At 44.5% G+C, this 15061-nt stretch overlaps 1 protein-coding gene across 4 annotated transcripts in view; it reads left to right on the forward strand.

The window, feature by feature from the left end:
* The window catches only part of DNMBP (dynamin binding protein), a 483425-nt gene that overhangs the window by 434659 nt on the left and 33705 nt on the right, over window positions 1-15061 (forward strand). For all 4 annotated transcript variants that reach the window (XM_085606286.1, XM_085606284.1, XM_085606291.1 and 1 more), the window contains 6 exons: window positions 2402-2592; window positions 3939-4038; window positions 4724-4871; window positions 10609-10626; window positions 11653-11852; window positions 12228-12358. In XM_085606286.1, coding sequence (XP_085462412.1) covers window positions 2402-2592; window positions 3939-4038; window positions 4724-4871; window positions 10609-10626; window positions 11653-11852; window positions 12228-12358 — 788 coding nt within the window. The remainder of the gene's footprint in view (window positions 1-2401; window positions 2593-3938; window positions 4039-4723; window positions 4872-10608; window positions 10627-11652; window positions 11853-12227; window positions 12359-15061) is intronic.

Genomic DNA, 15061 nt, shown 5'->3' on the forward strand with positions numbered 1-15061 from the left:
TCCACATTGGAAAGATGGCTCCACCCGGAGAGGAATGATTTCTAGTGTCCCAACCGCCAAATGGTGGTAAAACTTGAAGTATTTAATCTTATACATTAAAAAATGTCTGGAATGTTCAATGTAGGGTACATAACCGGTGGTTATAGAGCTATTTAAACTGGTTTCAATTGTTTGCAGAGAACTTATTTCCCCCCACTTGATGATCATCTAGGAAGAGATCAGGCAGGTGAAACCGTCAGCTGAAGAAAACTATTTCCTTGCTCAAATATGAAGCTGAAATATAGAACTGCTTCAAATCACAAGCAATCAATCAATCAGTACATTTGTAGAGCGCACAACTCACCCGTGAGGGTCTCAAGGCTCGGGGGGGGGGGGGGGGCGGGGTTGCTGCTACTGCTCGAACAGCCAGGTCTTGAGGAGTCTCCTGAAGGTCAGCAGGTCCTGGGTCTGTCGTAGGCGAATGGGGAGGGTGTTCCAGGTTTTTGCGGCGAGGTCGGAGAACGATCTGCCGCTGGCGTTCGCTCGACGGATGCGGGGAACGGTGGCGAGGTCAGCGGAGCGAAGCTGGCGGTACGGGGTGTAGAAGGTGAGTCGTTCGTTGAGGTACGCTGGTCCGGTGTTGTGGAGGGCTTTGTGGGCGTGGGTGAGGAGCTTGAAGGTGATCCTCTTGTTGGCGGGGAGCCAGTGAAGGTCTTTCAGGTGGCCTGTGATATGGCTGTGGTGGGGGATGTCGAGAATGAGGCGTGCAGAGGCGTTCTGTATGAGTTGTAGTCGTTTCTGGAGTTTCGCTGATGTTCCTGCGTAGAGAGCGTTGCCGTAGTCCAGTCTTCTGGTACCGGTGGGGATCCATCTGTAGATCTTGCGGAGCACGCTGAGGGTGTTGAAGTAGGAGGAGGAGACAGCGTTCACTTGCTGGGTCATTGACAGTGCGGAGTCCAGGATGACTCCCAGGTTGCGTGTGTGGTTAGTGGGCGTCGGTGCAGCTCCCAGTGCGGCCAGCCACCAAGAGTCGTCCCCGGCGGAGGGGCTGGATTCGATGATGAGGACCTCCGTCTTGTCAGAGTTCAGTTTCAGGCGGCTGATCGTCATCCATTCGGCGATGGCCTTCATTCCTTCGTGGAGGTTGGATTTGGCAGTGGTGGGGGCCTTGGTGAGGGAGAGGATCAGCTGGGTGTCGTCAGCCTATGAGACGATGTTGAGGTCGTGCTATCTGGCGTTGTTGGCGAGCGGTGCCATGTAGATGTTGAAGAGTGTCGGGCTGAGGGACGATCCTTGGGGTACGCCGCAGATTATCTTGGTGTCATTAGAGCGGAATGGGGGGAGGCGGACGTTCTGGGTTCTGCCGGTGAGGAAGGAGGTGGTCCAGTCCAGTGCTTTGTCGTGGATCCCTACGTTGTGGAGGCGTGTGCGGAGGTTGTGGTGGCAGACGGTGTCGAAGGCGGCTGAGAGGTCCAGGAGGATGAGGGCCACAGTTTCTCCGTTGTCCATCATGACTCTGATGTCGTCTGTTGCGGCAAGGAGGGCTGTTTCGGTGCTGTGGTTGCTGCGGAAGCTGGATTGGGAAGGGTCCAGGATGTTGTTCTTTTCGAGGAAGTAGGTCAGTTGCCTGACTATCTTCTCAATGACTTTCGCCGGGAAAGGGAGGAGGGAGATGGGCCGGAAGTTCTTGAGGTCCTTGGGGTCAGCTTTGGGTTTCTTGAGTAGGGCGTTTATCTCGGCGTGCTTCCAGCTCTCCGGGAAGGGGTGGTCTCGAAGGAGCTGTTGATGATTTTGCGGAGATGGGGTGCGATGTTGGAGCTTGCTTTGTTCAAGATGTGGTGCAGGCAGGGGTCAGATGGTGAACCGGAGTGGATGGTGTTCATGGTTTTGATGGTGTCTTCGTCGTTGATGTGGGTCCAGGAAAGCAGGGGGTCGATGCTGATGTGGCTGGGAGGCGGTGGGTCTGAGGTGTCTGTGTCGGTCGGGGAGGCCTTGTTGCTGAAGCTGCCATGGATGTCTGCGATCTTGTGGTGGAAGAAGGTGGCTAGGAAGTCGTAGAGGTCCTGTGATGGCGGGATGGCGGAGTTGGAGTTGGGGTTGGAGAGTTCCTTCACGATGAAGAGCTCTTTGCTGTTGTGTGCATTGTTGTCAATAGCAGAATCGCAGTATATGACAAAGCAAAGCTGTTTTGTGTATTATGAGAAAATTCACAGCAAGTAAATTAAGTAAAACATCTTTTGAGTCTGGTAGTGGTTGGATTCTCTGGCTGTCACCTAAGTAAATGCACCTCTGTCTACTGCTGTCCCATCCGCATGGAGTGAAATAGTGTACACAGTGTATCCTGGTATTAAACCAAGCCTGGAGTGCTGCTGTTGCATTATCTGAGCCCAGGACTTACCCTTTCTTTTGTATTTCGTTTCAGAAATGACCCTCTCCTCGCAGCCAGAGTCTCCGGAGTGCCCATCAGCTTCTGCTGCCACGGAGAACCCGGAGCAGAGGATGCTGGAGAAGAGGTCGAAGATCCTCGAGGAGCTAATTCAGACGGAGAAAGATTATGTGCGAGATTTAGAAATGTGTGTGGAACAGATCATGGTCCCCTTGCAGCACTCCCAGGTACGACATATCTACCATTCAAGAGATTGATTGGCTGCTCTGCTCTCCCAGGTACAACATATCTATCATGCAAGAGATTGATTGGCTGCTCACCCAGGTACGACATATCTATCATGCAAGAGATTGATTGGCTGCTCTCCCAGGTACGACATATCTATCATGTAAGAGATTGATTGGCTGCTCTTTCCTGACCCAGCTCACAAAGGTCTACTCCCTCAAATCTTTAAGACCCATGAGCTGGTTTACCGGAGGAGCAGCCTCCTTCACCTGAACCTCTTGGATGTCTTCCAAGGGAGTGGAGCTCACTGTTATTGCTGTTGCTAAGGAAATATCAAAACACTGCTGGGGCTCTTGACAGAGAAAGATGACTTCAATTAGTTCTTTTTGAGAGCGAGAAGAAGTTCCGAGCGATGATCTTAAATGAGTGATATAACTGGTAAGCAGCAGTTTGCTGTACGACATACATCACTTTGTTCCCAGCATTGCCCATGGCATTTGTTGTTGAGACAGAGTTAGTCTTAGATGATCGCTTAACAGTGGCGGTATATATTTGGAGCGCTCCGGAGAACTTTGCACACATTTGATGCTTTGCTGTTGGTGCAGATTGCCTTAAATGACTGGTCGTCGTTCTTACATTTTTGGACTGACCACATTGTAGGAGACCTTTTACATTCCAGGTGTTGCATTATCTGCAAAACCTAATCTAACTGCCCCCTTGGCTCATTACCCTCTCTGTCACAAATTTTGTGTGAAAAAGTGCTGTCTTTATCGTTTCCTACTTGTCATGTAGCGTGCTGACGCAAATAATCTGGCTTGGTGTTCTACTCAGAAATAGTTTTTAATGCATGGCCAATCGTAAAGTCTTGCAAGGTAAATTTAAACTTTCCTTGTGTGCAGTAGGAGTCATAGGCATCTACCTAGGATTAGCAGATGGCATTTTTAAAGTACCAGACTGGTATGCAAAAACAAACCTGCTGGGCTAAAAAAAGGGAAAGGGTATCTCTAAACAAGCAGTGTACCATGTCCTGCAGAAGACTTCTCCTTATGTATTTGCGGTCATGTATGTATTTGTTAAGACTGTGATCCCTTGTGTGGTGTTACTTTCATCATCTAAGACCTTTAAAAAGACCTGCTTTTCATATGACTTAACTGGGCTTGCTGCCGATCGCCTGTATGTGAGCCTGTTTCAGTGGCTTGCGTACTTACGATTATTGTGCCCTAACTTTCATCGCAGTTACCTCTTGTATTCTGTAGTCTTGTAGTGAATCTTAATGTAGTGTTCTGTGAGTCATATAACTAGAGGGAGCTGGCCGTCCATTCTGAAATGCCTAACTTATCTCTTTCAGGCACATAATATTGATTTTGAAGGACTGTTTGGAAATATACAAGCTGTGTTGACTGTCTCCAAGATGCTTTTAAGTGCCTTTGAAGCATCCGACTCTGTAGGTAAGAATTAATAATTGAGTTGAGGTAACGTTTTCTTCATATTATGGGTTGCAGCGAAATTATTATCTGTAAAAGGGTATTTTGATGGTGTGTGATGTTTTGTGTCACTATACCTGGGGTAATAGGCTTTATTAGGATGGGCTCTTCTGCACTGACCTTACTGCGAATGACTAATCCGAGCAGTCAATGGGGATGTACCCCTCTCAGCCCTCCCCGGGCTGTCCGTGCAGAGGATGCAGTCTCCGATGCATGGACTCCTCCTCAGTGATACCATTGCAAAGACCCAGGCACACGGCTTTGCTCTCTATTGCGTTGACTCCTCACTAGTGATGTCAGTTTGCATAGGCAGATGCCCATCCCATGCACTCAAATGAGAGGATGTGTTTTCTACCACAATGACCCCTGCAGTTATGTCATAAGTACACGTCTGATGCTGTCATTGTAGAGTATGACCTCTTCATGCATAAACTACTCTCCAGTGATGTCACTTTGGAGGCGTTTAGGTGCCTGTCAGTCCGACACTTGGGAGTATGCAGTCTCTAAAGCCTGGACCCCGCTCGATTGACATGCTGGGGTGATTGTATAGGCTTGTGCTGGTGGGAAATATTCACTGGTTGCACGTTTGAAAATCTGATTCTTTGGAGTCTTGGTGACTTGACAGCACACATTTTGCCTTATTTTGCAGGCTCAGTTTTCCTGAACCACAGGGCCGAGCTGGAGGACGTCTACAAAGAGTACTGCCAGAACCACGAGGAAGCAATAGCTTTGCTCGAGGCGTACGAAAAAGATGACAAAATCCAGAAGCACATCCTGGAGTACCTCGAGATCTTGAAGTATGAGCATGATTTCATGGCAACAGTTTTCTGCTTTTCCTTGCTTGTTCTTTTCTCCTTTTTCTCTTGTATCCGCGCTGTTAGACTTACCCTAATGTTTAATCCCCATCCTTTGTTTTTTAGGTCTCGCCTGACCCAGCGCATGCGCTGGTCTGGCAAGACTTATTGAGAGGGCTCCAAAAAGTGCTACCAGGCCAGCCTAGAGCTACAGTGCATGTGCGCGGGCGCCGCGCTTTTCCGCCATTACTTTCACTTTTGCGGCCGCACGGCCGCTGTGCATAGCCAATAGGTCTCGCTTTTGGGACCTTATAAGTATTTAGTTATGCAACTGTTGCATGGCTAAACACTTATAAGGTCCCAAAGGCGAGACCTATTGGCTATGCCAATGCTTGTCATTCTTGGTCTCTGTATGTTATCTTTTAAAATCTCGAAGGCTTTTAAACGAAACACAGAAGATTAAATAATAGCAATGTGGGAGGGACATTGTAAGATAGAAAGGGGATGTATTAAAGCTGAGATGCCTCACAGACAAGAGAATCCTTTAAAACAGGACGAAGCACAGTCTCACACAGCGCAAGATTGCTGTGCACTAGGAGTGAGCTGTAGAACTGCTGTGTGGTGCAAGGCCCTGACATTCAGGACGAAAGCAGAATCCAGTTTGTGACTGCTATCCACTACTGGTGGAAAATCAGAAATTGTACATTTCCTGGCAGTTCAGTATCCCTGTGAATTACGTTAAGCTGAAAGTGCAGTTGTTCACCTATAGTGCTTTGGTGATATACAACTAAGTTTGCCCCAGCCCAAAAAAACCAAAAACTTTAAAAGGCTCTTAAACGTCTTCACTTCTGCTACGTGTAGCCCATCTATGGTGTCTCATCACTGTTGGCTGGAGATGTGGGCTTAGGCTATTCTGTACGCACTGCTTCACGGCGTAGATGTTCTTTAGCCATTTTAGCCATACAGTACCTAAAGAAGCTTCGCAAGCAGCACACATTTACTAACGAGCAGTTTTTTTCCCTCATGGATGCAAGCCTCTGTCATTTCACTTGAGTCACCTGAAGCAGTTCCAGGTATCTCTTCCAGCCCCACAGGTGTCTTCTCGTTCTGCTTAGGCTTCACTTTAGCAAGGTATCTGCTGGCCTCTTCCCATTTTGGGAAAGAAAAGATAGCGCAAGGCGCATCTCTGAAGCACTTATTACCTTATAACTCTGGTTCCCATCTGGCTTTTTCTCTGCACCATTTTAAAAGGTTCACAAGTTTATACTTTTTTAAAAATATGAAACACCCAATAATCTAAAAGGGAATCCTCCAAGTCAGCTCACATTAGGCGGATGACAGATGGAAGCGCTGAAAGGCAATCTGATTATAGTCTTGTAAGTTTGTATTTTGCATCTAAAAACTGCGCATTATGTTCTGATTACCTATACTTCAGACACACCCTTGCGTCAGGGCTTGCTCTATCGGGTGTACAGTCTTTGGCCTTGCGCCTACTGGGCTACAGTCGCTTGATTTCCTGCCCTCTCTAGAAAATAAATAGCTTCATCCTAATACTGTACAAAAATATATTCTGTGTAGTGCAAACGTTTTAGAGCTGTTCAGTTTTAATAGTGTAAAAATGCTTTAAAAAGCTGTGACAAATCCCGTTCTTAAATTCCATTCATTTTCCATTAACTTTTTTGGAAACAACGTTTTGCACTTGACTCCGTTAAGAACTTGTTGCTGGCATTTGGTCGGACTTGCAGGTCACAAGTTGGAATCGTGTCAGGGCCACTTTGTCCCCTGCTGTTCTTTAAGGTCCATACATTGAATACCAAGTTATTTTTTAATAACACCTAATATATATACAGCCCTACTAAATGACAAAAACTGTAGCAGCAGTTGCTGTAAAAATCAAACATTTCATATTATGTTTTAATGCTAATGTCTAAACGGTACTGAAACCCACATTTATTAAATGTTTTGTTTTCTTGTGAGGTCTCCCTTACCACGAACACCCTTCCCCCCCCATAACTCCAAGTTTACTTGCATATTGCCTCCTTGCCTGTAGGAAAGTTAAGCACAATGCACCTACCAGACTGGGCGCCCCCTGTCACCACTTGAATCTCTATTTCTTGTGGTGGGTCTGCGATGAGCCCTGCTCAGCTCGCACGTGCCAACAATGACTTCCCAGTGTGTTGCTATTGTAACTTTTACTCCAGCTTCACCTTACTCACTGCAGGTACCTGTTCTTTGGGAACCCGTGGCAGTAACAGGAATCCACCCCAAACTGACCTGCATCTTTCTGGCTCCAGATCTCATTTCCTCATGGAAAAAACACCCAAAATTATTTACTTATGATTTTAGACTGTTTTATGGAAAGATGATAATTTCATTGTGTGGCAAGAGCAATTGGCAATATATTCCATTATTTTGTTGCCAAAATAGAAAAAGATCGCAGTTCCGGGCGGTCTTTAGATGTCAAAAATTAATTTAAGATTTAAGTTTGCATTAAAGAAAATAATTACACATGGTCTCAGGAAGCCATTGCAGCATAGGTGGGACAATGGAGGTGCAACAGTTGAGAGCTAGGACGTGGCCAGCAGCTGAATTGTGAATGCTCTGTAATCTCTGTAAGATCTGTAGTCTTGCAGTACTAACTACTGATAAAAACAAAGCTAAGCTGTGCACAGTTCCATCTGCCAAGTGATGCATTAGTATTAGAATTAGATAATGTCACTTCTGAGCTATTTGTAGTACTTAATTGATCCTTAATCGTACTCCAATAGTTTTGTAAAGCCAGACAGGAGATAAGCGAATGTTTCATACACTTTATCAAATGTGTTTTTCCACATGTTACCCTAATGGATGCTTCCACAATTGATCTAGTTACAAATCGTTTACTGCTGGTATTTGCTTTCGGATCATGGTAGTCCTCCAAGGTCTCTCCTTAGCAGTTTGAAGTGCGAACCACTGCAAGGTGCGCAATTCTTATTGTTTCATCCCTTCAAGAATCCTTCAAGGAGCGGCACTGTCGGGCAAATTGACACTGCTTTAACCTGATGTGGGCAGGTGTGCTTGGGGTACATCACCAGTATCATCATTCTCTGTGTTTAAGTCTAAAAGCCGTATGTAGATTACTTGTTAAATTCTACGGATCACATTGTTACTTGAAGCTGTGGTCTAGCAAAGCCACTGATAGTCTTTCTTCCTTTGTGCTGGTGTTTTGACGACTACTTGCATTCTAGCACACACCGCTGAAAACATTTTCTTCCAGCTTTGACTATTTGGCCAGTGTACAAACGCTTCCAAGACTTCAGCAGTGACCTTTGTATTGGATTAATTTTTCTTATTCATTTCTACCACACATGTATTGGAATGAAGTGTCTAGTTGCCAGTGTCAACAAAGGATAATTGTGTGGCATATTGATTGCGGCAAGAATAGATCTACTAATCTAATGAAATAGCCTTGTTTTCAAATCCTATTTAGAAAGAGAGCAATGATTTACCCTTTCAAATACGTAATGGAAGAGTATTCCACAGGCGCTAGGGTAAGGCAGTGTGGGATGTTTAAAGTCCTGAGAATCTCCAGTCCTTGAGACTTGCATTTTGTTCAAGAGTTTACAAGTTTCTTATTGATTGGCCTACCCTTATTTTGTATTTCATGATTACACCTATATAATGCAGTCAGTAGATTAAAAGTGAAGTTGGCTCTGAAAAGAAGCGAGTGAATTGCCTTTCTTAGTTGGGAAACAGGATCTGTTTTGGGATGACCACATTTAAGGAACTCACAGCAGCATTTCATAAACATTGCGATTTGGTCAGTTGGTAATCTGTAAGTCCGTTTGAACTAAACTTTCAAATATCCTATTTAATTTCCGTCTCCAGAGCATGATTTACCAACTGACACTTGCCCAATTTTCAATCCTTCGTACTATATCAGTTTCTTGCTTGTGTTGTTTACCTTGCACATAACGTGCCTAGAATGGCATGTTAAGGAACATTTAAACTCCACCTTCAAATGGAAGATTGCCGCCTCCATCTGGCATGTGTTATAGTGCAGTATTTAAAAAAAGAATCCCTTTTAGCATATCACCTTATTCGTCATACATGTGGAATTACTTCTATCATTTGTAAATTTGTTCACATGACTCCTACACATAATTTCATAGACACAGAGGATTGATTCACTAAAGTATTTAAGATTGTGACTGTTGCAAAAACGTTTGATAAATATTGACTAAAATGAATACAAGAATCTTCTTGTCCTCCAGACCTACAGTGCACAAAGACTCCCTGCTAATGTGTTGTACTTCAGAGCATGATTGTGGAGCTGCTTGCACCCAGCTGCTTTACTTGGTTTCTTATCATAGCTGAAAGGGCTCAAAGTTTTAACCAGCAGTATCTGATCTGCAAGTCTTCTGTCTTTGTGAACTGAATGTTCTGAAGGGAAGTTTCTAAGCTTTCTTGTTTTGTTCATCTTTAGAAATCATAGAAAGGAAAGGAAGTCAATAGTTTGCTTAAAAACCTTAACTATTTATGCTGTCCAGGATCCAGTGCTTTTTTCGTGTTTTTTTTTTAGCTCTGTTAAGAAATTATTAGTTCTCCACAGTAGCACCTTGAGGATGGCATCTATTCTCAAGTGAAATGCACTTCCTCTGTCATATCATCAGCAAGCATGCCTCCTTGTGTTAATTGTAATTTTGGGGACAAAGCAAAACCATGATTCATAAACATATAGTAAAGCATCCCGGTTGTTCAGCATGTAGGGGAATTATATGGATTGTCGTACGCCCTCCCTGCTCAAACCATATCTTACAAAAAGTACAAAACACCTGCAGTTGGTAGCCAGACATATTGGAATTACCATTAATGCATATGGTCGCATTGGACGATGAATCCTCACTCACCCTAGTGTGGCATGCTCCATCATTGGGTTTCACCTCTAGCACTTGCAAGCACCCAAGGGCGCGGTTGTCCTCCAGTCGTCTCCTCAGTCAGTTGGGGAAATCAGTTATGAGGTGCAGTTAAGTCTTGCTAGATCAATGTATGTATGCTGAGAAAGTGTGTGTGTGCGTGTGTGCGTGTGTGTGTGTGTGTGTGTATATATATATATATCATCTATATCCTTCCCATAAGCTGATTAAAATCACGTGGCCAAGGGACAGGCCCTCTATTTCTTGTCTTCATCATCCAGTGAGACCACATTCATTAATGGTGATCCCGTTGCAGGTTTGGTAACCGCTTCTAGGAGCGTTGCAGTTTTTCATGTTTATAGTATCCAGGCTCCCTCATGACAACACTTGCACTTCGGGAATTAGTTACTGCAGCCCCTGACATTACCTCCGATCTGAGAAATCCTTCAGGTTAAAAACTTCTTGCTAGAAGACACATCCTTGTGAGCAGTATAGTAGGTGAATATTGCACCAACCACGTACTGCCATTGAGAAGTTGTGCGGTTACCAGCAGGTAAAGGTGGATGGCTAATGGCACTTCCATAACTCGCAATATGTTGCCATTCTTTAGGCTCTGGTCTAAAATAAAAGTCCACAAGAGGCTACATGCTCAGTTGTTTAACATCTTAAAGGTTCTCCAGACCAAAGCTTGCATTGCACATTTTTAGAAGTATATACATTTTGTGAGCTAAACAGTTCATTCACAGTTGTGTTTCTATGTATGTGACTTGTAACCTGCTACTCTCAAATTCTTCTAATCAAATCCTTATTTCTTTCTTTTTTATGCCATGTCTCGTTTAATCCAGGAGTATGTACCGTGAGTGGTAAGTAGTCATAATCTTATCTGTCATTCCACTTGTCAAAAAAAATATCAGGAAATTAGAACACAAACTAGTCATTGTTGCCACAGTAGGAACCATAGTACGACTCAAAGGAAGGGTAGGTAGGTCTGCACTCTTGGCAGTGGGTTCTGAGCCATCAGTAGCAGTAAGATTTTGAAGTGGTTTCAAAACTTTTAAAGCAGCCAAAATATTTGAATCCAGCGTCGCTTTACTGCATAAGAGAGTGGTCGATGTACAATAGGTCCTACTACAGGTGCGCAAAACAAACACACGTAGGGCACAGTGTTTTAGTGCCCTGCTCGGTGTGCTTGGACTCCTGTTTCTGTTTGCAGGAACACAGTTGTCTTGTTCTGTAGGTGTAATCCAGATTGCACTTTTTGAAAAGTGCCTTGCGTATCTAACTAGTGATGTAGATAATGGCCATGCTCTGAGATATTTTGTGACGCAGTAAAGCGTAGAGGCTGCTTCTGGGTGATGGAAACCGCAGTTACAGTATGAAAGCAATGGTTCCTTGTCTACTGCACTGCTACTTCTGTGTTCAAATCATGTTTGCTTGAGAATGATTACTCTACAGTGAGGTACCTTGGCCAGACTACTGACTGTCAAGGAAGGTAGATAGCATGTGAAGGGTAGAGAAGCACAGCGGACCTTCACCGGGGCGAGTCTTCTCTCCAACGTCTAGTCACTGGAGTGTCACAATATCACTAGGTCATCCGGCACACACTCTCTTACCTATGGCACTTAACCTGGTCTGTTTAGGGGACTTGGTAATCATTAGCACCATTTCCACATCCAGGTGATACATACTCCTTCTGCCTGGTATGGCTTAAAATAGAGTTCTCTGGCGCACTGCACCAATGCCCAGAAATTAGCTGAGGCAGCCATTCGCCCCCGCCACACACACACACACACACACATTGTTGCATATATTTGGATGATCTGTGGGACCTGCTGCAGTGGCTACCTTGATTGTTTTACTTGTTTATTGATCAATCTTCTCTCCTGCAGGGGTGGTACAAACTACATTAATCTGGGATCCTTCCTCATCAAGCCCGTCCAGAGGGTTATGCGGTACCCGCTGCTTCTTATGGAGCTTCTTAATGCAACACCAGAGTCTCATCTTGACAAAGCTGCACTGACCGAAGCTGTTCTTGTTGTGAAAGAGATCAATGTCAACATCAACGAGTACAAACGGCGGAAGGACCTAGGTAAGCCAGACGGGGCCCGTTTTCTCCTCTGCACTGGGTTTTCTGCTTGAAAGGGGTGCTATCTGAATTTACATATACAGAAATGCATTTTCTTCTAAATCCTGGGCAGACTTCCCATCCTTATATGAGGGCCAGTAGAAAGAGGGTTTTTAAAACACAGGCCAGAGTGCTGCCTTCTGTTCTGTACTAAGGTAGATGCAATTTGACTGTCGAACACTGCACCTTATTCTTTGAGAGGGCTGAAGCTGCACAATCTCAAATGTGGGTCAGTACGAGAGTGCTTGTAAAGTCTGCTTCAGATGCACAGATACATTTCTGTCTGACCTTGTATCAAATTACCAATGTATCTTTTCACATAATGTTTTCTTTTCCTAGTTTTAAAGTATCGCAAAGGGGATGAAGACACACTAATTGATAAAATCTCCAAGCTTAACATTCATTCCATCATCAAAAAGTCTAACCGGGTCAGCAGCCACCTAAAGCATCTCACGGGCTTCGCCCCTCAGGTAATGAAACACACATATGACTGAATAAAAATATGATCTTTATGCCAAATACTAAATATACCAAGTGTTTCAGCTTCTTGGCACCAGCTTGCAGCTCGTGTTATCTGTTTCTCAGCCCACTGGATAGTATTGCAAAAGAAAAACCTAGATTCTGTCACGTTTCCCTTGCTCCAAAGTTCCCAACAATCTTTTAAATTTCCTGGAATAGACAGAAATTTGAGCTCATTTGCATAGTCGAGCCCCTACATGTTGGGTCTGGGCTCAGTGCAGCTCCACAGCCTTGTTTCAGCATGCAAGTTTCTACTTACAATTACACAGGGGTCTAGTTGACCAACAGGTGGTACATACATGGTGCTGCAGATGATGTTACATCCTCAAAAAGTGCATGTTCAAAGTTTCAGTTTAGTTTATTAGCATTTGAGATTAAAAAAAATATATAATTAGGCTTCTACAACATACAGCAAATTATAACACAAGCAGATATGACAGTATAAAATCGAATGAAAATGACACCAGTATGACATAATTAAGTTAGAAAATGGTATCTGCCATACTGGTGAAGTGAACTCTTGCATATGTAATCTATACCTCCTTTAATCACTGCTGATTGGTTAAAAAAAACAAGCATTTACAATGCAATAGGTCTCGCATTACTAAAAGTTTGAGTTATTGGTGTTGCATAATTATTTGCAAAGCCAATAGCTCAAACTTTCAGTAATGCGATACTTATTGCATTGCAAATGCTTTAACTTTGGTATAATTGCAGCACCCGCTCTTTACTTTTAATGTTATAAGTAAAGCGCGGGTGCTGCGATTATACCAAAAGTAAAGAAATAGATGTTTTTTTCTATTCCTTTACTTTTGGTATAATCGCGGCACCCGCGCTTAACTTATACCATTAAAAGTAAAGCGTGAGTGCCACGATTATACCAAAAGCAAAGAAATAGAAAAAAATTATCTATTTCTTTACCTGTGGTATAATCGCGGCACCCGCGCTTTACTTTTAATGTTACAAGTAAAGCGCGGGTGCCGCGATTATACCAAAAGTAAAGAAATTTCTATTCCTTTACTTTTGGTATTATCGCGGCACCCGCACTTTACCTATAACATTAAAAGTAAAGCGCGGGCGCCGCCATTATACCAAAAGTAAAGAAATAGATCTTTTTTTCTATTTCTTTACCTTTGGTATAATCGCGGCACCTGCGCTTTACTTATAACATCAAAAGTAAAGCGCGGGTGCCGCGCTTATACCAAAAGTAAAGAAAAACAATTGGCTCGCGCGTCATGCTTGTGTTTGTGCACGATCATAGCTCCTCCCACTGCCTATTGGTGTCTATTACGCGCTTGGTGTGCGTAATAGACACCAATAGGCCATGGGAGGAGCTATGAAGGCTCCTCGGGCCAATTGCGTGCAGTCTTTTAGAATAAGACGCACGCAAAGGCCAATGGGGGAGCTGAAAGGAAACGCACGCGCACTAGCGTGTGCGATTCCTAGGTCAGCTTGATTTCCAGGTTTTTCACCTACTAAAGGTCTGGCGACCTGCGCGAGCATTGCTGCGCAGTGCAACGCAGGTCACAAGACCTAAAAAAAGAGAGCATGAATGTTACAACGCGGGTACAGTGCTTAATAGTTTTACCTCTTGAAGTTAAGAAATATGTTGACTTATGTGTAGTAAATGCTTTTTAATCATTGCATTTAAGTGCCCTGGTCTGGTTATCCTCCTTCCTGAGCAACCGCACCCAGGCTGTCCGCCTGGGTGACTTCACAGCGGACATCCGGAAAGTTCAGTGCGGGGTCCCCCAAGGTTCCTCTCTCTCTCCCCTCTTGTTTAATTTGTACATTGCCCCTCTGATTTTTTCTCTTCAACAGATGGAGGTCGCCGTATTTAATTATGCGGATGACCTCCAGCTGGTCTTCAATCTTTCTTCTCCCTCTGCTGTTCTTAATTTCCAAACTGTCATGCTTCATATCAGGGACTGGATGAACCACAACCACCTTAAACTCAACCCTGATAAAACCGAGCTGGTGTTGACGGGTGGTTCATCCAGTCCCTGGTCCCCTCTTTTTTGGCCCCCCTCTCTTGGTTCTTCTCCTGTTCCCTCCTCCTCAGTTAAAACTTTAGGCATAAAACTTAATTCTCAACTCACCCTTCACTCCCAGGTTAGCTCTGTGGTATCTTCCTCCTTCCTCTCACTGCGTACTATACGCAGGGTGTCCCGCTTCTTCACTTTCTCTGCCCTCAAACTCATCATCTTGGCCATGGTGGTGTCCCGCCTGGACTATGGGAACGCCCTGTATGCCGGTATCCCTGCATACAGTCTGCGTCGCCTACAACAGATACAAAACCAGGCGGCTCGCCTGGTTTTCAATCTCCCTAAATTTCACCATTCTACCCCACTTCTGAAATCACTTCATTGGCTCCCTGTGCGAGCTAGAATTCAATTCAAGCTCGCATCTATCACTTTTCTGGCCCGATCGGGTTTGGCGCCAGCCTTCATCTCCTCTGAGATTGTTTCATACGTCCCCACTAGGGCTCTACGTTCCTCCTCCCAGTTCCTCCTCACCATCCCACGCTTCCGGAAAAAGAAGCTGGGGGGATCCAAATTTGCTATCCTTGCCCCCACCCTCTGGAATTCCCTTCCCCTTGAACTTCGCTCCATCACCCTCTACCCACAATTCCTCAAATGCCTAAAAACCCACTT

This window comes from Triturus cristatus, chromosome 1_2 (genome assembly GCF_964204655.1).
Source record: "Triturus cristatus chromosome 1_2, aTriCri1.1, whole genome shotgun sequence".
In the NCBI taxonomy this organism is placed as follows: domain Eukaryota; kingdom Metazoa; phylum Chordata; class Amphibia; order Caudata; family Salamandridae; genus Triturus; species Triturus cristatus.